At 46.4% G+C, this 22,217-nt stretch overlaps 1 protein-coding gene across 1 annotated transcript; it reads right to left on the minus strand.

Moving 5' to 3' along the window:
• Nucleotides 1–2,521: 2,521 nt before the first annotated feature.
• SLC6A14 (solute carrier family 6 member 14) lies at nt 2,522–21,578 on the minus strand. The gene is made up of 14 exons (XM_075106850.1): nt 21,404–21,578; nt 20,471–20,639; nt 18,591–18,722; nt 16,869–17,030; nt 15,429–15,564; nt 14,569–14,701; nt 12,555–12,695; nt 11,230–11,458; nt 11,024–11,149; nt 10,816–10,934; nt 9,507–9,606; nt 7,630–7,739; nt 6,387–6,554; nt 2,522–5,788 (listed from the first exon to the last, which is right to left on the minus strand). The coding sequence occupies exons 1-14, from the start codon at nt 21,449–21,451 to the stop codon at nt 5,639–5,641; spliced, it is 1,923 nt and encodes a 640-aa protein (XP_074962951.1). The 5' UTR covers nt 21,452–21,578; the 3' UTR covers nt 2,522–5,638.
• Nucleotides 21,579–22,217: the final 639 nt, after the last annotated feature.

Genomic DNA, 22,217 nt, shown 5'->3' on the forward strand with positions numbered 1-22,217 from the left:
TTCATTCATATACCCAGTTAACCCATACTTCTACAGACAACTCCTCTACAAAAAAACCAATGAAAAATACTTACATGGGAATAATCAGTCTTCTTTCTCATTTCCTTCATCAAGTGCCATTTATATACAGCCCATAGAGTCCAGTTCATTTTTCCCCCTCCCCTCTACTGTCTACCCAAAAAGCTAATCTACACAGAGGATCTGGAGTTTCTTTGGGACTCACAGGAACCTGAGATTAGATATTGGCTCTCAGAAGCCTGTTAATGGAGGACCAAATACTAACTTTCAAAAAATAACTAACTAACAACATTAGGGTAACATGTTTCTGTTTGGGTTTTTTTTTTTTTTTTAAAGGGCCCTGACAACATTTGCTTTATTTGCATCACAGAGCTAAATTGGAAAACATTTTTGTCATCCTTCAGGCAGTTGTAACAACAATTTCCTCATTCCAAATCAAGAATTCAGAAGGTCAGCTTCCCTCTCACCTCCCTTCCAAAGCAGCTCAGATTGAGAAAATAATTTTTTCAATTTTCAAGAGGCGTTTGTTAAACTTCAGTATTTTTCTCCTTTGGTACTTTGTAGTGTGTATTTACTAACCTTTCAAAACGAAAACCATTTGGACTAAAAAGCAAACATCACTGAAATCACTGAAACCTCTTCCAACATTTTGTCCCGTGTCGTGGTTTAGCCCCAGTCAGCAACCAAGCACCACACAAGCTGTTTGCTCATCCTCCCTTCACTCCCCCAGTGGGATGGGGGAGAGAATCTGAAGAGCAAAAGTAAGAAAACTTGTAGGTTGAGACAAGAAAAGTTTAATAGTTAAAATTAAATAACAATAACAATAACAATAATAAATTATAATGGAAAGGAAAACAACAGACAGATAGAAACAAAACCCAGGAAGAACAAGTGATGCAACCGCTCACCACCTGCCAGCTGATGCCCAGCCAGTCCCTGACAGCGATTGCTGCCCCCCGGCCAACTCCCCACAGTTTATATATTGAGCATGATGTCATATGGTTTGGAATATCCCTCTAGCCAGTTCGGATCAGCTCTCTTGGCTGTGCTCCCTCCCACCTTGTTGTGCACCTGGCACAGCACGGGAAGCTGAAAGAGTCCTTGACTAGTGTAAGCACTAGTTAGCAACAACTAAAACATCAGTGTGTTATCAACATTTTTCTCCTACTAATCCAAAACACAGCATAACCAGCTACTAGGGAGAAAATTAACTCTATTCCAGCTGAAACCAGGACACCCCAGTAATTTCTTTGGGGCCAGCAGTCATTAATTTGTTTCAAGACCAGTTTCAACTGGAACATTTTGGGATTTTCTGCTGGGTCAGACTTTGTGGAGCAACGCCAACCCCCTCAAAAGGTGACTCACAGGGAATAAATGATTTTGCCCTCAACAGATGGGTTGTGCAATCAGCTCCCCACTCCTGTGCAGCTCCCCAGCAAGTCAGCTCTGCTCACACACTGGTACCTTTCGCTTCTCATTCATCCCTCTCCAAATAGCCTCAGAGCCTGACTGCGATACCACGGTGCCTAAATCGAACACAGCTACAGCCATGGACCTGAAGCCAGACAACGACAGAAAGCTCAGCTATAGACCCACAAAATGATGGAAAATTAGATTTAAAGCTGAAACAAGAAAATAAAGCCTTCATTTAAAAACATGCATGCTGCTTCTGGGTCTGTGCTGATAGTTCTTACAAAAAAAACCAAACCCAAACCAAAACCAAAAGCCAGGAAGGGGACACCTCAGCAAGGCCACACCATCCGCAGGCACAAAGAACGAGAACAGGGTGAGGCTCAGCTGAACTCCAGGGACCTGGGAGTGGGGGGGTGCACGAAGTGTCACTAAATTGCTCCGTGGAGCTGTAAAGGTCCACTTACTGGGACAAACGGCCTGCCGAGGTAAGCCGCGGTCAACTCCAGCCCGCAGAGCGGCTTTAGCAGGGCAGCCGTGTCGCCACCGCTCGGCTCGAAGCCATGTAGGAGCGCACCGGGCGCACCGGCTGCCTTCTCCATACATCTGGAACTGCATAAAAAAAAATACACCTTTCAGCCTGATGCAAAGCTCGGGCGCCGTTCAGCAGCCCCAGCCAGGCAGGAGCAAGCGCCCAGCGCCTCGGCTTTGCGCGGCGGAGTGCGGAGGCGCGGCTGAGCGGGGCCGGGCGGCGCCGCGGGCAGGGCCGGGCTCGCAGGCGCCCCTCGCGGGGCCGGGCCGGGCCGGGCCGGGTTCGCAGGCGCCCCTCGCGGGGCCGGGCCGGGCTCGCAGGCGCCCCTCGCGGGGCCGGGCCGGGCCGGGCCGGGCTCGCAGGCGCCCCTCGCGGGGCCGGGCCGGGCCGGGCCGGGCTCGCAGGCGCCCCTCGCGGGGCCGGGCCGGGCCGGGCCGGGCTCGCAGGCGCCCCTCGCGGGGCCGGGCCGGGCGGGAGACGCGAGCACACGCCGCGCTCTGCTGGCTGGCGCTCGGCCGCGCAGCCCGGCTGCAAACGTGGAAGACGCCCTATGGCACAGAGATGATGCGGTAGAAATTACTAGGTTGGGGTTTGGTTTTGGCTTTTTTTTGTCTTGGTTTTTTTTTTTTTGTTTTGTCTATTTTTTAAATTTTATTATGTCACGCCCGTGAACAGTCTCCACAATAGAAATAACTTTTCCGTTTTAGATTTGCTTTCATAAGCCTGGCCCCTTACTGATCGCTTTCCATACATATACACATGCCAGGTGAAATACCTCTTTTTAAATGTTTCCATGTCATAGATGTGGCTTTTTGGAACTGCACGTGTCTGTGTTTTCTTTCCTGACTGAAAACATACTTGAGTTTTAAGCCAATCCGAAGCAAATGTACTTCTTTTCCACTTCTACTTTTCTCTTTTTGAGAGTTTTCCTTTCACTCCTGTTTAGCTTGATCCAAAGCAGAACCGTTTTCTTTTTTCCCCCTGAAAGAAAAAGACCCAAACACATGGCATTTTGACCACCTGCTCAGCACAGAGCATCTTCCCTCACCAAGAATGCTGCACTGTTGGTTCGGCTGATTTTTCAACCCAACAAACACCAGGATGTTGGGTGCCAGCCTGCGTGGGTGAGGAATACACCCAGGTCTGCTGGGTCCAGCCTGCCTCCAGAGCAACGCCGAGGGACACCACTTCTTTGTGTAACCCTCGGGCTATTGAACAACCCTAGCTGCTGGGCCAGAGCTGTGACAGGCAAGGAATACGAATGCCAACTCCTAAAGACTCTTTGAGACTCCTCAGCATATGCCAGCAGTCAGCTCATCTAAAGGGAGCAACAGAAACTGCGTGTGCTGGGAAGCCATCAGGCATGCACAGGCAGAGAGGGATCCCCGCTCTGCCAGGGCCAAGAGAGCAAACCTTGCCTTCAGAACTGGGAGATTTTCTTACCTTGGAGAAAGGAAAAAGCACCAAAACTGGATCCCCAGCCCTTAAGGAACTGTCTTCTGACACTCTTCTGGGTGGCTTTTATAGTGTAACATCATGAAAACAGCTCCTAAAAGCCCATAAGACAAGTCCAGAGCAGAAGCAGCCTCAAAGGACCCCTATACACAGCAGCAGGACCTTCCTGCAGGGCAGTAGGTAGCTGGTGTTAGCTTTCAGCACCTCTTTTGCCAAAACTTTTCTGTCTTCTTTCTGAAGACGGTTTGGTCAGCCTGCTTCCCCAGCACCTCTTACAGCACGCTTACTCGTTACTTGACTAACTTACCTCTCCTTCCCAGAGCCTGTCCCTTCCCAGATATGAACTGCTGCCCACTGTGGCAGCTGCAATGGGTGGTGCACTGAGGGATGAGCAGCTCGGCCTCCCTCCTGCTCCCAGCCTCTCCACACGTCAGGGTAACCAATAGCACTGTTTTCTGCTGGTTCATGGCTAGACCATGACCCTAGAGCAGCCAGAGCGCAGGAAAGGGGTCCTTTTCACTGACTTCTGTTACAGGCTCTAATCCCACAGTAATTTTTACAAATCCTTACTCAATTACTTTCTGTATTTTCTGAGCCCAACCCAAAACAAGGCTATTGCACTAGATCAACCTCTATAAGAAAAGGCTTCCTGGAAGTTGAATCTTTCTAGTTCAATCTTCCAAAGGCTTGGGATCACAGAAGAGTTGGTACTTCCCACCAGCTGCCTCCTCCCAACTCCATACAATAGGCTGAAGTCTCAACTTTCCAGCTCCAAACCAATTAAAAACAGAAAAAAAATCACATTTTATTTGCCATGAAGTGTTGATTTGTCACAAAAACAACAGTATATAACATACACCAAGGTATGCAGCTTGGGCAACAAGCCACTATCCACATTCCTTCATGTCCAGAAACAGTGACAAAGCCCTGAGAGGAAGTGACAGCTAGAAACCCTGCTGAGTTGTTCCCAAGGAACCATTATCACAGTAAGAGAGACACTCCTTAGCACACAAAATGTATTCATTCAATCCATAGGTCTTTTTTCCTTTATCAGGAATCCACTTGTATTATGAGTGAAGTCAAGTTCTCTTAACCTAACCCACTAGTTCCTAGGTAGAAGCATAAGTCTGTGTTCCCAAATGCATTACAAACTTCCTAATTTTTCAATAATCCCATGATTTCAGTAAATTTTGGAGTAACAGCACTACAAGGCAGTTGTAGCCTTCACTTGGGGTAAAGTTCTGTTTCTTTTGGCTCTAGCACAACACCGATAACACTGTTTGAATCTTTAAAAAGGACTTTGGGTCTCCTTTGGAAGGGAAAACCCAAGCGTGGGTGAAATATGCACAGAACAAGTTTACAGGTAAAGCCTTAGTGAGTGTAGGAGAGCAGACGCACCAGAATTCAATGGTTATTATCTCATTCTGCAGAGCTTAATGACAGAATAAGGAAATACAGGATTTTTGAATTTCAGACAGATGAACGCTGAACATGGGTCATGGCACCAAAGATGGCTCTGGAGATCCCAAGGGGAATAATGAGAAGTAGAAAGAAGCCTGCTTTTCACCATGTTAGGCCTTATTTCCTGTGACGGCAATTCTTTGCCACTCCACATTTAGGTGCACAGACAAAATACATACACACTGTAGTCAACATCAAATCCTGAGCAGCCTCACAGCGCTAAGCAAAGCTTAGACAAAAAAAAATTATTCCTGTTCCCTGAGCTACAGTACCAGGCACAGCACACCCCTTCACCTCTCTGCCGGCTGCACACCACTGTGGATGGCAAAGCACAGCAGAAGGTAGGAACTGCCCGCAGCACATCAGGGCATGCAAGAACAGCACCTTTTGGCTGAAATTTCCTGTAGCTGGGGAGCACCAGAATGTGTCTTTGTTCTCTTCCACGCCCGTATCTGCAGTCCAGCTGGATATTGGTTGGATGGGATTAAGCATGCCCAGTCCGTCAGCCTCGGGTGCCTGCAATACATTTTCCTTCCCTCTCAACCTAAATATCTGGGGAGATCTCAGTGTCTAATTTACCTGTTCCCTCCCCAAACATACAGCGCTAAAAATAAATAATATGGTTCACTTTCATTTGGGGGCTGGGCTTTGAACAGCAGAGGGTTGATTTGCTTTTTGTTGTCGTTCTGCACTGTCACTTTCTAATAGTTAAAGAAAAAAAACCCACACATATGTTAAAAATTTGTCATCCAGACAGCCATCTCATTGTTGAGTGTACACAAAGCCAGACACAGTAGGAATCTCGTGTTCCTTTTCCTTTCTGGAATCTACAACATGGCTGTATCTTTCTCCTCGGTGGCATTCCAGGTAGGGACCCCAGTTTGCAGCAGGCCTGCAGCAGCTTGCAATGCGCTGGAAAGAAAAAACCAAGAGGTAAGAACCTTAGTCTGGGGTATTTTTAAAGTTTAGTAAAGCTGTAACTCTAGATATGCCTTGCAACTCAACAAACGGCAAAGAAATTACTGAAGTTTTTTAAAATCATTCCAAATGTCTTTGGTTTCGGTGGATTCTGGACACTGAAGTCAAACCAGCAGCCAGTGCTGTGACCAACAGGACTCTCTGGCAAAGCTTGGCAAGAAGAGCATACCTCAGACCTTGCACTTGCTTGTTTCTGTGAGGAATGGGAGGCAAAACCCCAAAAATGATATGAGGATAGAAAGTGATATAAATTTTTCAGATAATTTAAAGCAGCTGGAATAACAACAAAACCTTACAAATCACTCTTGAATGTGCGGGTGCAATCCCAGAGAATTAGGCTCTATCTTCTTATCAGAACATAGTAGAACACATTTGCCTCTGATGCAGCTACCAGAGGTGTGTGTTGGTCTAAAAATCCAATTAATGAACATCTCGAAGTACTGAACCTGTTTTTGAGAAGAAAGCCAAGGCATTCCTGATAATGACAAGGAAAGCAAGATTTGAGGCTATGACAGCCTTTTTGTGCCCTTACCTGACAAAGGTTTCCTTCAGCTTTAACTATTTTTAGAATAGCAATGATGGGAATCCAGATGACGCAGGAGATAATCATGCACCAGCCAACAGCAGTTCCCCAGGCTGGATATAACACTGAGCCATAAGTGGGAGGTGAAAATGTGACCAAAGACCAAATCAAAATTGCCTATTAAAAAATGAAAAAATATTAAAAGAGAAAAGCAGATTTCCCTCTAACTTGAACTTGCACCATATTTCCAAGTTGGTTAAAAAAAACCCAAACCAAACCAAAAAAACCCAAACAAGGGCTATCTACAAATTCTGCACAGTTCCCTCTTGCCTTCTGAGTGTGAGAACAGTTATGAAGGATTTGGTGTTCAGTCACAGCCAAGCAGTAAGACTGAAGGACAGGACTGAAAGACAACACTTATATGCAATCTAACACTTGAAGCACATCTATGTTTAAACAGAATTTGATGTCTGAGTTCTGTTGAAATCTTACGTTGGAGAACATATATGTTACTGGACGAGCCCAGTACCCTTCCCTGAATGTTTTGTATGTTCCCGTGTTCCTTTTTTTACAGGAATATGGGAAAGAATTTAAGATCAACTGTTGGCAAATATTACCACAGAAATAAGATATTTTTAAACAACATTTTCTAGACGTAGTCCAGAAATATTAACGGTAATGTGCTGGCCAGAGTAACTTGCCACTGCTCCTGGATTTGGGATCTTCATGAATTCTCTCATAGTAGCATAATCCAACCATCTACACTCACAAATAGAAACACTGGAGTAACGAACAACCGCGACTGACGTAACAGGACATTAAAAAAGTCTCAGGCAGGGGAAGAGCTGGACATCCAAAGAGCAAACCCAAGCCAGGGATCTGTCCTGAAAAAGGGATTTCCCTTAAAGGGGAAAAAAAAAAATCTAGGTTTTCAAAACATTTTCTCAGTCTGAAATGAAGATAATCCAGCTGCTAAGATGGACAGTCTGATTGCTCGGCGTTACTACTTGGAGTGTAGACCCAGCTCACTAGCAATTGATCTGATGGCCCAACCTCTCCCGGAGTGGACCCTGGGAGGAGCGGTATGTATCGGAAAGCACAGGTAGTATGTAGTTCGCTTCACTGGCACAGCCATACCTTGTCATTATACATAGGGCCTGGGTATTCAGCCCTGATTCTTCACGTGGAAACCTCTTCAATACCCAACTAGTAAGTTGTGTCACACTAACGCAATTCAGTCACCTACACTCACCATTAACAGCACAGGAGTAACGAAAAACCAGCAGGTTCTCCACCACAACCAGAAAAAGCAGCTCTTCTTTCCAATCATCATTTCAATGTCTTCAATGAACCTGTTTCCTCCTGTTGAAATACAGTCATAGGGTGCATTGTAACGCAAGTGCCTACCATGCACATGTGGTTACTCAAAAGGGATAAAAGAAAAGCAATGGTCAAGGTCGGTTTCTCTAGTCCTGTGGTAACCATTAAAGTTTTTCAGACAGTTAAGTTATAAGCCTAGACTAAAATAAGTCTATGGGGCTGGATGGGATCCACCCGAGAGTAATGAGGGGGCTGGTGGAGGAGCTCGCCAAGCCACTCTCCATCATTTACCAGCAGTCCTGGTTAACAGGGGAGGTCCCAGATAACTGCAGGCTTGCCGACGGGTTGCCCGTCTACAAGAAGGGCCGGAAGGAAGGTCTGGGGAACTACAGGCCAGTCAGCCTGACCTCAGTCCCGGGGAAGATTATGGGGTGGTTCATCTTGAGTGAGCTCACCAGGCACGTGCAGGACAACCAGGGGATCAGGCCCAGCCAGCACGGCTTCACAAAAGGCAGGTGCTGCCTGAGCAACCTGATCTCCTTCTATGAGAGGGTGACCCGCCTAGTGGGTGAAGGAAAGGCTATGGATGTTGTCTGCCTGGACTTCAGTAAAGCCTTTGACACTGGCTCCCACAGCATCCTCATGGCTCAGACAGGTGTACTCTTTGCTGGGTAAAAAACTGGCTGGATGGCCGAGCCCAGAGAGTTGTGGTGAAGGGAGCTGGATCCAGTTGGCGGCCGGTCACGAGCGGGGTTGCCCAAGGCTCATTGTTGGGGCCAGTCTTGTTTAATAACTTTATCAACGATCTGGATGAGGGGATCGAGTGCACCCTCAGTAAGTTTGCAGATGACACCAAGTTGGGCAGGAGTGTTGATCTGCTTGAGGGCAGGAAGGCTCTGCAGAGGGACCTGGACAGGCTGGATCGATGGGCCGAGGCCAATCGTATAGGGTTTAACAAGGCCAAGTGCCAAGTCCTGCACTTTGGTCACAACAACCCAACACAAAGCTCCAGGCCTCGGGCAGAGTGGCTGGAGAGCTGCCCGGCAGAGAAGGCCCTGGGGGTGCTGGCTGGCAGCCGGCTGGGCATGAGCCAGCAGTGCCCAGGTGGCCAAGGAGGCCACCAGCCCCCGGGCTTGTGTCAGCACTGGTGTGGCCAGCAGGAGCAGGGCAGGGATCGTGCCCCTGTGCTCGGCACTGTGAGGCTGCGCCTCGAATATCGTGTTCAGTTTTGGGCCCCTCAGGACAAGGAGGACATTGAGGTGCTGGAGCGTGTCCAGAGAAGGTCAGCGATGCTGGGGAAGGGTCTGGAGAGCAGGTGTGATGAGGAACAGCTGAAGGAACCGGGAGTGTTTAGCCTGGAGAAGAGGAGGCTGAGGGGAGACCTTATTGCTTATCGCTCTCTACAACTACCTGAGAGGAGGCTGTAGTGAGGTGGGTGTTGGTCTCTTCTCCCAAGTAACAAGCGATAGGATGAGAGGAAGTGGCCTCAAGCTGCATCAGGGGAGGTTTAGATTGGATATTAGGAAAAAATTCTTTAGGGAAAGAGTGGTCAGGCATTGGAACAGGCTGCGCAGAGAGGTGGTGGAGTCCCCATCCCTGGGGGTATTTAAAAGACGTGTAGAGGTGGCACTTCAGGGCATGGTTTAGGAAGCATGGTAGTGTTGGGTAAACAGTTGGACTTGGTGATCCTAGAGGTCTTTTCCAACTTTAATGATTCTATGATTCTATGAAATGCCACATTAATGTTTGATATACACTGTGCCTGGGATTGCATAGCCAACTAATGGATTTTCTGTACAAACAATTTACCATAAATGTAGATGATGCCTATTATCTCCAAGACAGCTGCGATAAGGATTCCCCATCCTGCACAGAAGTGATCTATTAGGTTAACCCAGTAAATTCCTGCCTGTAGAACAAACAATAAAGAGGTAAAAACGTGCCCAGTCCCGGTAACCTCTTTATTGCAAATAAAATAAGTGCCATTGCTCAAGCCAGTTTAACTAATCACCAGTCTGAGTTTTTTTTAATTCCCAGTTCTCTAGGTTAATTAGACATTTGTGAGCATTATTTCATTTAAATATCTCTGTCAGGTTGAAAAGTACTTCTGACAAAATACTGTAGATCTGTACACTAATAACAAGATATATGTATATGCAGTGTATATATGAACAACTGAGAGCAAGATTTAAATTTGGAACTTACTGTATTAAAGCTGGTGCTGAAGTTTTAATACTGAGCTACAGCAACAGCTATACCAGTTATCAGTTCTGGTAGGATTACATACTCCTACACGCACAAATTTTCCACGTGGGTTAAACACAGCTTTAAACACCAGCATGCAATAGCAGAATCACAGAGCAGGAAACAAGCTTTAGGCCATTTCACATACTTGTGTACTAAGTCCTTTGCAAGTTTCCCTGCCATCATGTTTCATAACTTATGTGCTTTGCTTGACCATACAACTGTCTATTCACCACAATTATCTTCTTCACATTCTCAGTCTAACCGCATATATAAATCTGCATTGCTAGATGGAGTAATTGCAATGAACTGTTATATCCTCGAAAGCAATTGCCTCAAGAAATTTTACAGAGTGTACTTAAAATTCCTTTTATGTATGTGTATATACTTACACACATGCACAATATACAGAAGTAACCTTACAATCTACAGATGCATTGTGAGGTTTTTATGACATGAATAGGCTATTTCTCAAATCCTGTCCTGTTTGGTAATTAGTTCTGAACAAAAAGTTCCCACTGGCATCTATTAGCAGTACCCACAGCGCTGCACGCACACGCACTGTGTACTTATGCTTGAGATTACACAAATAGCCTCCTGAACTGAGGAGCAGCAAATCAGGCTGGTGGTTCATGGGCTCTGTACAGGCCTTCTATTTAAAAGCACATCTCAGTTCCATAATCACAGAAAACCTTAGGTTCATCAAGCTTCCCCCTGGGAATTTCTTATTTGCATGTCCTGGCACACTGGCAAAGTTCAAGAGTCTCTCAGATCAATCCATGCAAACAGGAACAGTTGGAAAGGATATTTTGACTTGAGTTTATCACTTGCAGCATAACTAAACCCACTTCCAAAAAATAATTTAATGCCTTACCTGAGTAACACAGGTGAGACCCAGAAGGAAGAGCAATATGCATACACCCAGGGTTACAGGGATTCTTAATGTTTTCATCACTTCAGGATATATATCTTGTATGGTGGTTGTAAGTGTTTCTGCAAATGAAGAAGTGTGGGTTTTGCTGCACACCTCAGAAAGGTAATGTTCATTTGAAAAGCCATGGGTTACTTAAAACCACACTCACCTATGGTGGCAAACTGAGAGTCAAGGCCCAAGAGCAGGAGCATGAAGAAAAACAAGAAGGACCACAGAGGAGAAACTGGTAACTTGGAGAGAGCCTCTGGGTAGGCTACAAATGCCAGATCAAATCCTGGAAAGTAGTGGAAGGAAGGAGGTTATTGTCATGCCTTGGTCAAAGCAATCCCCGATACCAACAGTGTATCAGCCTACCTGAGTCCACGACCTCAGACACAGGTCTCTCGGACACGAATGCCATATGTCCCAAGACGGAGAATATCGCAAACCCAGCAAATACACTGGTGGCGCAGTTAGTTACACAAACTAAAATAGCATCTGAGTAGCAGTTGTTGTGGAACTTATTGTACGAAGACAAAGCAACAAGCCCGCCCCATGCCACAGACAGGGAGTAGAATATCTGGGTGGCTGCATCCTTCCAAACCTACCAGAAATAAGAACATGGGAATGACTGTATTATTTACATCATAAACATTTAAGTACATATCATAAACATTTAAGTCTGCTGGCTATGGAAGCTCCAGGGGCTTTTTGCATTTAGCCAGAATATCTAATTCTATTTCATATGAGTTTTAGAGTAGGTGGGATATAGCATGCTGGTAACCTTGCAGTCTCAAGCACAAACAATATATTTTATGATCTCAGGAAGGTGACATCCTAAGTATGTTGCCAAATATTTAAGTCTTATTGGGCTAGCCCTGAAGGAGAGATTCAATTCATTCACATATGTGGGTTCTTAAGATATTAATCTTGTCACAGTGACAATGAATAAGGAAAAAAAGGAAAACTAGGACTGGGTTGCAGGAGTGAAAACTTCCACATGCTCTCCCACTTGTGTTCCTCACACCATGACCCAGACAAACCACTTCTGCCTTTGCTGCAGCCCCTCAGAGCCAATTGCTTACATGAAATACCACAAATAAACATCACACTCAGTGTCTGCTTTTGGTAAAACTGAACCAATGTTGGCATAAGCCAGAACAAAAAAATCTTGGCATCCTTTGCACAAAGTGCCCTTCCTGGTCCACCTGACGTCCCAGGCTAATTTCCTGGGCAAGGCACAGCCTGAATTTCAAACTCAGGGGTCCCTCCAACCTTCTGATAAAGTCCTTTGAAATTATCAGCAACCAAAGCAGGCGGGACACGTGCAAGAGCAACGCTTGATCCACAGCAAGAACTTTCTCCAGAGGCCTTGCTAGGATGAAACTCCAGCATGACCCCCAAGAGCTGCTCAGAGGCAACACCACAGTTGTCATCACTGTCTGGTGTGGCAGGAAGAGGGTGGCTATTTTTTATATTGACAGTAGCTAGAACAGGGGTTTGGACTTCTGATAAAGCTGGGGAATGCTGAAGAAACCGGAACCCAGCTGCAGATACAAAATGCAGGGTAGGACATGAAGAAGCACCTGACTGTGTAAAAAAACAAAAAAAAAAACAAAAAACAGAAGGTGCTCCGTGAGTGACAAGCCCCTACAACTGCAGAAGCGTATCACTCTTTCAGGGTTGGCACTACCTCTCACCTCTGCCTCCATCAGCTTGGTGATGTTGGACTGTCTCCCAATGTAGTATTCAATGCCATTCAGAGCACCTTCCAGGGTGGCACCTCGCACCAGCAAGATGAGCAGGATGACGTACGGGAAGAGTGCAGTAAAGTAGACAACCTGCAGAAAGAAGAGCAGGGGCACATATTAGAAGGGCATGCACAGACCTCCATGTAGGTTTTAGGCTAAGATGTGCTGCTACAGAAAAAGCAGGTGACCAGGGAAGCGAGACTGGAGGTGAACACAAGCCAAGCACTAAACCATCTGGCTTAGCCGGTTCTGGAACTGCATTCCAGCAGAAACAGAAGGGCCAAGCCGCATATCCACTTTTCAGATAGTACTTGACCAATTTCAGAGATGTGTTTTCTGACATGATTTACTGCTGTAGCAAGGCCTGGACTTAACCACCCCAGAGGTCTCTTGCTAGGCAATACTTCTAGCAAATGCAAACTGAAAGCCAGTCAAAATTAGGTGACCAGGATGGAATTATCTCCCGCTGAGACCGGGAAAGGAAGGGGGGGCAGGGGATGACATGACACACAAAACAAGAAACACCAAAGAACCATCCACACAAACAAAAACCCCACAAAAAAACCCATGCTGGAAGCTTTCTTTACTGGGAACAAGGACTTTTATGCTCTCTTGGACACAGATTATTTTTGTCTACACAATTTCTAGCATGATGGGATCCAGGCCAGAAGCAGGGCTAAGCAGTGCTATTATCATGCAGGCTACGTTCAACAATACTCTTGTTTCTTGAGTCTTAGTTTCAGTGTTACACAGACGGATAAGTGACCTGGTGCTGCTGGTTATACCAAGCCACAGCATTGCACCATCATATGGTACGTCTGAAGACCGCTTTCATATAGGCCCGGAATAGTCAATTCTCTCTTCTCTTCATCTTTGCCTTGTTCCTGCCCAGCTAGATTCTTCTGAGTCTTACCTTCCTCCTCAAAGAGGCTTACCTTCATGCCAGAAGAGAAGTGACAACAGGAAGAGCCAATTGCCAGGAACCCAAAGAATGTGAGTTTAAGAGGAGCCATGTGGCAGAACAACTGTGGCTGGGAAAGCAGATACTCCACCCTGAAGTGCTGAGACAGAGGGCAGGAAGCTCCACAGAGAAAGCAGAATAGGAGGAGACATCAGACTGAGGAAAGGAAAACAGGCAGTGAGGAACAATGGAAAGGCACAATGACAGAAGGAATTGAACGGGGTGGGGGAAATCAGTGCAGAAAGGGTAAGAGAAAGAACGAAGGCAACAGAGACTGAAGAAATAAATGACGGAGATGCAACATGGAGGCAAGAAAGGAGTACGGAGAGGAAGGAACTAAACCACAAAAAGGGCCTCACACAGTGCCTCACTGAAATTCAGCCTGCCTGAAGTCTGGAGAGGAGCCAACCTAGGTGTAGGAAAACTCCAGGCAGCCGTGCTCCAGCACATGGAAATGGGAGCTCAGCAGAGCCAGAGTCTGAAAACAAGCACCTATGGACCTGGCCCCTAAAAGCAACTTGGAATCTTAAGTACCAACAATATTTCACAATCTGGCAGGAACCTGCACACGCACATCTGTTCGCAGGACTTGACCTGTATTGTGCAAACATCTCAGCTAGTCTGGAGGTGCAAATTATTACCACGTCCTCCCAGGGTGTGTGCGCATGTGTGCGGTCACATACATGCCTCCATCATAACAGGGCGGGTGACTGCCAAAACTCAGCTGGAATCACCTGCATGACAGCAAGATCCCCAAATACATGGCAGCCCTGCAGGAGCTAAGAGACCATGTGTTAAGTAATTGCTGTGTAATCAACGCCTTACTCATATTTTATGTAACAGTCATGAAGCCAAGGAGCAGAAAGAAAGTCTAATGCTGAGTCGAGCAGAGGGTAGTGCGTTAGGATTGCATCCTGTCTTGTGCTAACCTACCCTGGGTCCAACTGACATTGGAAGGGCAGGTTCAGGCCAAAAGTCTGCTAGTTGCTCTTCCTAACTTACCTTTCCAGAAGATTTTATTCCTTTAAACAAGGCAGCTCCAACAATCATCCAGGACAGGAGGAGGCAGAGAGCCAGGTACCACACGATGTTACCGGTCTCATCCAATCCACTCGAGCGCTGAAGAGCCACTTTACTGAAAGCACAAAATGCTGCAATGAGAAGAAGGCAACAGCAGCACACACTCCTCTTCAGCCACTTCTCGAAGGAAAGTGAGCTGGTTTCTACAGATATTACAAGACCCTGCAGTAGCTTCCATGAGCATGCAGTGAGAATTGCATGATTGGCATTGAAAAACTGACTATACAACTGCATTTTCCCCCTCTTTTTAAAGTCTACCAGCCCTCAGCTCTCCATACATCTCCCATCAGGACTAACTCAGCTCTTTCATGTTAACCATGAAACTCTGATGGCAAGAGAAGAGGCCATAAGAAGAATCAGTTCCCAGGAATCCAAGGAACATGAGGCAAATTGAAACCATGTGGCTAAAGAAACAGCAATTTCACAACAGGCCCAGATTCAGAATAAGGTGAATACATCTTGCACAGTAACCACTGAAAAAAAAGCATATGCTATACATGAAGGTGCTAAGTAGTCCCTACCAGGACTCCAGAGAAGAGGACTTCTTTAAGCTGAAGTATCTTTGAGTTTGCTACAGGTTGACTTCTTTGCTTCTATCTATTTTTTTCAAGGGCCCAGACTCATCAATTAAAATTTAAGTCCCCTCTGCACTGATTTGCATGCCCACCACCCTTGACTAGATTGTTTCTCGATAGCAAGGTAAGACAAAAGTAGAAGATACATTCAAAACCCTAATGCGTCATAAATACATTTTTAGAAATTTCTTTAAAATATTTACTTACTTCCAGTATTGCTCACTGGGAAATTGCACTGGTTTGTAGTTCATGGTGTCATTCATACATGTGAGATTGTTGCTTGTGATGAACGAGTAGTTCGCATGAATGATTTCTCCATCTAATGTTGCGTTGCAGTCGCTTACTGGAAGCAAGCAAGTAAGCAAAAGGGATTGTTAACACAGTGATTATTATTATAAAAATCAGACTACTACAGCAAATATGTTTTCTAAACAGTAACAGCTTCAGTTTTCCTACTAGCAGTACTTAGAAACAAACCTGAACTATCACTTGCAGCTGCGACTTTGTTACTTTGACTGTATATCAAAACACCAAGAATCTGGTGTACTCAGCCCCACCTTCCCTTATTGTAAAGAATACTTGCAAAAATTAGAACTGAGGGTAGTTAAGATTGTAGTCTTGGTTACTCTATGAAAACCTTTGTCCCAAACCAAGGTTACACACAGATCATCCTCCAGCAACTTCATCTTATTATGGCAGAGGGCTTACTAGAGCTCTTTAAACATTTTCCTTAGGAGGGGGTAGGGGAGGTGGATGCTGTTTGGGGTGTTTTTTGGCTTGGGATTTTTTTGCCAGAACATACAGTAAAGTACATGATACCAGCATTTACTGGAAAAGTCTTGCTGAAGCCTATTTCAGGACAGCTTCTTCAGTTCAGTTTGGTATTCCTCCAGCACTTACAAATTTTGAGCTAAAATCTTCTTGTTTAGCCCATAAGCAAGCATCAGCTTTTTGTTAAGTATCTCAACTTCATTTTATGAAACCTATGAACCTTAGAAGAGATTCTCAGGTATATGGTTAAGAGAGTTACAATTACATTGACACTTGGCAACACAGTTCCAGCTACTAACTACTAATTATCTCACTAACTTCACCTTTTGCCTTGAACTGGTCTGATATGGAACCGGTGAGATAACAAGTGTTTGGCCATAGATGTGCACCAAATATCAAGAACAATAGCATGGAGATATGTTCTAAAGAGTTAGTAAAGTGTGAAACCAGTGCCTCGCTGGTGCTCAGGATTACCATAGCCACAGGGGAGGCAAGGGGTAATGAAAGAACCCACAATAAAAGCTATAGCAATACTCTTCTAAGGAGGGTGTTTGCTTTGCCATGAAGCCTGATGAACTGGGAATGCAGTATTTCTGGGGACTGTACATACTAGAAGCAAACCTTAGATTTTAAAGGAGAAAAAAAGATGGGTGCAACAAGGAGGTTTCAGCCCAGCTCTCTGGAGATTTCCCAAACACCCAGAACTGGCAGCAGAGAAGCAAACAAGCATCACTCCTATGTGTTCAGAGGCAAAACTCCAGGAAGGACTTTTTAAGCCATGGGTAGCTGTTTTGCCCTGTGATTTCCCCCGGAAAACAGTACAAAGTACAAGTATCCAAAACAGTAATATTAAGCTCTATCTGTTAAGTGCAGTACCTAATCGCGTTTTGCTGCAGAACTCATCTGCCCAGGAAAAGCAATCTGACCATGGTAGCACTTTTTGAAATGAGGCAAATAAGTAGTAGAGTGCGTAGGCAATGATAACATTGTAGTAGATCGCCACAAATGTTGAGATGATGACCATTGTGATGCCCACTCCTAGGAAAAAAAGACACAATGTCTTAATTACCCCAAACTTGGGTTGAAAAACAAAGCATGACTGGTCTTCACTTAACTTTTAATAGTCTACTTGGGAAGAAGTTGAGGTTGTTTTATATTTGTTTCTAAAATAATTTTTAACAGCAACCAAAGAGGGAAGGGGTAAAGCCATGAAGTGAGGGATATGATCCAAACCGACCATCTCAAATGTGGTTTTGACAGAGTTTGAATCAGGCCCACAGAAAAATTGGACTAGTTGCTAAGTCCAGGCCTAATGGAGAAATTCAATATTTTGCTCTCTCCCAGTTCAGTGGGAAGTTTTGATTGCTTAGTAGAATAAAAGAAGCTATACAAATACTACGACTGACCAAGCCATTTTAAAGATCCCACTGTAATGAATAGTTTTGCCAATCAATGAGAAGCAACACAGAACAGTAAATCTGTACCAATAACACTGTTCTCCTTTGTTACAATGAGCTTTGTTCTGCTAGTTTGGGAAAGTCTGCCAAACTGTTCCCATCATGTTAGAGACTGTGTTCAAGTTTATATCTTCACAGATACATAAAAGATTTGCTGTGTCTGCAGACTTTTGCTCTAAATTTAAGTACACTGCCCTCGTGGAAGATTGTGCTGCAGAATGGAGACCGGCAAAAAGGGTAAGTGTTCAGGCAACCAGCCAGACTTGTAAATCCTTTTGTTGCTGGAGAAGGTGGCAAGTACAATTCTCAGTGCATAAGAAACTTCCTTGTTCCTACATTAATTCCTCTGCTAGATAAAGAGGACAAACAAGAGCAGTTACATAGTCCTTTACACCCATCAGTACAGGACCTGTGTGCACAGGAGCAAGTAAAGCACATGGTTAGTTGTTTCCAAACGCATAAATGTCCCCATGAAATTCAGACCCTCACAAAGAGAGGCAAACTACCTCTGCAGAGTGCAACTATTCCTCTTACCGCAAGAGGCACCTCCCCTTACGAAGCCAGAGTCTAACCTATTTTTTCACACCATCAAATGACTCCCAAGGCAGTGAGTTGGGTGAATACATGCACAGCATTGCATAAAGCAATCAGACCCACCTGCCTTTGCCAATGCTGGCAGCCAAATACAGAATTAACCCATCCAACATGGAACTGCCTTGCAAGCTACAGAGGATGTAAGGTGTAAAGAAATGGTGATAAAGCTAACGTCTAAAAATTGATTTAAATCTGTTGCACATGTGCCAGGTGTTTAACTGGGGTTTTCCCCTCACAGAGCAAACGGTGATTTCCTTCTGCCTGGAGAGCTGCAGTTAGGGTGACGTGCTGTGTAACACCAGGAGAATCATTGGTAAAACCTCTCATAATTGACAACTTTTTTGAGCTAATCATTACTGCCCATCTGTTTATTAACTGAATAATAAGGAAGATCTATTTGGGAACGGAAGACTGACCTTGTAATATTAGGAATATTGTCTACATGGAAACCAGCTTCTTAGAATTAGTAACTTTCTGAAAAAGTCATTCACTCATATCTATTTATTACTCAAATAAAAAAAGTATAAGGAAACAAAACAAAACCAACCTTGAAACAATGGTAATATTCTCCAGACGGAAATTGGCCCTAGACTGGCAAACTGCCCAAGAGAACATTCCATGAAAAATAAGGGCAAGCCAGCTAATGCCAACATCAAGGTGTACGGGATTAGAAAAGCACCTGAGGGGAGAAAAGGAGAAAACCACAACACACACACATATAGAGAAAGCAATGAATCTTTCGGCATTCACCACAGTTCTATCACGTTTTATACCCCCCTTTTGCCCCTGCCTCACATATCCTACTGTGGGTTTTTTGCTTCTTGCAGAACAGAGAGATTTGTTTGTAAATCCTGTTTTCTTTAAGACTAGTCCCTGCAATTAAGAGACATATTACCAGGAGACCTGGTGATTTACACGGGATGGCTTCTCTTATAGAATTAAAAGGATTTTACAAAACTTACTGAAGACATACTGCTCTCAGAAGCAGGAACACTGCTGTAGGTGCCGCTGGCTTTGTCTGTTTTCTATTTAATCTTCGTTTAATATTTCATCTTAATTTAAAAAGGAACAGAACGATTCCTTCATGTACTTAACTACATTTTGCAACTGTTCTGTTGCTACTGGACATCAAAGCACAAAAATTATTTTCTATGGTTGGCTGACTCCTGTGTCAAACAGCATCTCAGCATGGCTCTTGTTCGAGTCCATTTTAAAGTGTACATTAACCTGATATCAATGAGAGCCCTGTTCTGTGGAAGGGACTGGCACTTCTTTGTGTGTGCACAGAAGATAGGGCAAGCGAGGGCACAGGTTTCCTAAACACAACCTGATCAATATCCCTGCAGAAATGTGTCCTGACTCTCAGTGAACTTAAAACAATAAAGGATCCAGTTCTGCAAGAAACTGCAAATACCTGCTGTAATTTAAGGAAGTAAATACTCCCACAGAATTAACTGTATTACTCCTGTGTTTTGAAATGTGGCTATATTTTGTCAAATGTGGGCAAGAGGCAGAGAGCAGGGTGCAAGCAGCAGCACAAATACACTTTTAATGAAAGTCTTTGTGCTACGGCAGATAAGAAAAAAAACATCTAGCAGAAGGGCCAATGTCATGACTTATTTTGTTTTCACAATTTTCTTCAAGTAAACTGTAAGTAACGCAACATGGCCAAACTCACTCCAATAAAACTTCTGTACCAAGAATGCCACCTTGTGTTCCACGTGCAGCTGTATGGGCTGTGCTGCATTTACAGTCCAGAATTCGACTTCCAATGACTGTCAGGCAGAGCAAATGAGTACGTACAAGTAAGTCCTCTGCAGTTACTTGGTGTTTATGCTGTCTTTAATTACTAGTGGTTGCCTGGCAAGTAGACAAAGCTCTGGAATAGCAACCAGGGAAGCCAGTGCCTCCATTCGGTTTTGCCACTAGTTCATTGTGTAAGCAGGTAGAGGCTCTCTCTGCCTCACACTTCCCACATATCTGATGGGGATAATTACTGAGCTTGGATAATTATTCCAGCTTAGCTTGTTTGCTTGACAAAATAAAGGTTGAGAGGGGAAACAACTGCTGTCTACAAACATATCAGGGTAGTAAGCACTGGGGAGGGAGAACAGCTGTTTAGGTAAGTAGAGGATATTGGCACATTGGCATATTGGTCATGAGTAAATCAGAAGGGTTCTAGAATTCTCAGGTGGAAGTTTGCAGTTAAAAAATACTATTTCCATCCTCAGCTGGTACCCAAAAAGCAGAGAGGCGTCCTACTCCTCTTCCCATTTCCATCAGTGGACAGTATCCCACTTCCCAGGGTGATGCTCACATCCAGCTTTGACAAAACGTGCCCAACCTCAGGCTGGCCCTTGGAGCTGGCCCTCCTCTCTTGGGGAAAGCAGGGTGTGCCCACCCGACACTGCCATTCAATACAGGTACCTCCGCCATTCTGGTAGGTGAGGTAGGGAAACCGCCAGACGTTGCCCAGGCCCACAGCGTAGCCCACCATGGACAGCAGGTAGTCGCCTTTGTTTGACCAGTTGCCACGCTCCAGGTTCTCATCGCTGTCACTGGCATGGGCATCTTTTTCATTTGACAGATTGAAGTCCTTGGAAAGGAAGAGGGAAGGCTCAGGATGGCCCCATGGGCAAGCAGGGCAGTCATATCCTCATTTCTCTGTCCAGAGCAGCACCTTGGCATCACTGGGCAGGGCAACTAGACAGGGTGGGCAGAGCCAGGTGGGCTGCCAGTCCACCTGATCCCTGGTAGGGCAGCATGGACCTGTTACAGAGGGTCCCACCAGAGAGCCCAAACAATCTTCATGGCCAGCTTTGCCCTGCTCCTACCTTAGCAACCCGTGCTGTCAACTCCTCGGGGCAGCACCTCCATGGGACTCCCCTACTCTGCCCTGCACATGCCCAGATGTCCCACACCTGTTCAGATGCTCGCACCACATACCTGTATGCCCGCTTTAAAAACACCTGTCCAGGTGCCTTTCCCACCTCCCCAGGTGCCCCCATACCTGCTCAGGTGCTCACCCCAGCTCATCCCTCTTCACCTACCCCGGTGTCCCCATATTCCCATACCTGCCTGGATCTTACCTGCCCAGACAATTTCATACCTGGCCAGGTGCTCCAGACCTCACCTGCGGGTGCTCCCATAGCTGCCCAGGTACCTGCACCCTATTTGTCCAAGTGCCCCTATGTCTGCCTGGGCACCTCCATACCCCACCTGCTCAGATGCACCCACACCTGCCCAAGTGCCCCCTTACCCCACGCGCCCAGGTACCCCCACTATCCCACCTACCCAGGTGTCCCCACACCCCACCTGTCCGGGTGCCCCCGGCCAGCCAACCCCCCCCGGCCGCCCCACCTTCTTCTTCCCGCAAGAGAGGAAGCCCGGCAGGCTGAGCATCCCCATCGCCGCCGCCGGAGCCGCTCCGCTGTGCCCGCGCCGGCCGGCGCCCGGTCCTTTATCGGAGCCGCCTCCCGGCCGCTCCCGCCCCCCGCCGGGAACCGCGGCCCCTGGGCTGCCCCGCGGCCCGGGCGGGGCCGCCGGCGGTGCGGCATCTCCCGCCCCCGGGGCACCCCCCGGCCGCCCGCCCCAGCCCCGCTCCCCCTCCTCCAGCCCCGCGCCCACTTCCTTGGGAACACCCACCTGCCTAACCCTGCCCGCCCTCCTGCCCACTTCCCCTCCTAAACACCCCCTGCGCTCCGCACGCCCTCCCCTCCTCACCTTACCCCGACCCACTTCCCCTGCCACGCACCCGCCTGGACGCCCTCCCTCAGCCCGGGCTCTTCAGCCCTCCTTGCCCCCCGCTCCGTGCCCTTCTTCCTCCTCTGCCAGTACCTACCCACATACCCACCCGCTTGCCTTCTACCCGGGGGCCGCCAGCTCCCCATCATACGCTGACCCTCTCCCGAGCACCACACGCCTGTGCAGACAGCCGACCCGCCACCTCCCTGCTCCTCTCCACAGAGCCACTGCCCACCTGCCTCACCCACGCTCACTCGTCCAGAGCCCCTGCTCATGGCTCCTTCTCCACCCACACCTGCCTTTCATTTCTTCTTAACCTGCTCCATGCCAGAGTCTAGGCTCAGGAGATGCACAAAAGCAAAGGACACAAGAGGGTTAAACAGTACGGAAATTTCAGCTTCTAAATACACCTTCCACATACACATGACAG

Source organism: Phalacrocorax aristotelis, chromosome 11 (assembly GCF_949628215.1).
Source record: "Phalacrocorax aristotelis chromosome 11, bGulAri2.1, whole genome shotgun sequence".
Classification (NCBI taxonomy): Eukaryota; Metazoa; Chordata; class Aves; order Suliformes; family Phalacrocoracidae; genus Phalacrocorax; species Phalacrocorax aristotelis.

Bases quoted from the DNA above. Each gene is read 5' to 3' on its own strand.
- SLC6A14 (XM_075106850.1), bottom strand. From the start codon at position 21,451: ATGGGGATGCTCAGCCTGCCGGGCTTCCTCTCTTGCGGGAAGAAGAAG. The intron at 17,031-18,590 runs GTTGGTTTTGTT...TTTTTTTCCTAG, and splicing joins AATATTACCATTGTTTCAAG to GAGTGGGCATCACAATGGTC. The intron at 14,702-15,428 runs GTAAGTAAATAT...TTGTGCTTTCAG, and splicing joins CCCAGTGAGCAATACTGGAA to TAAAGTGGCTCTTCAGCGCT.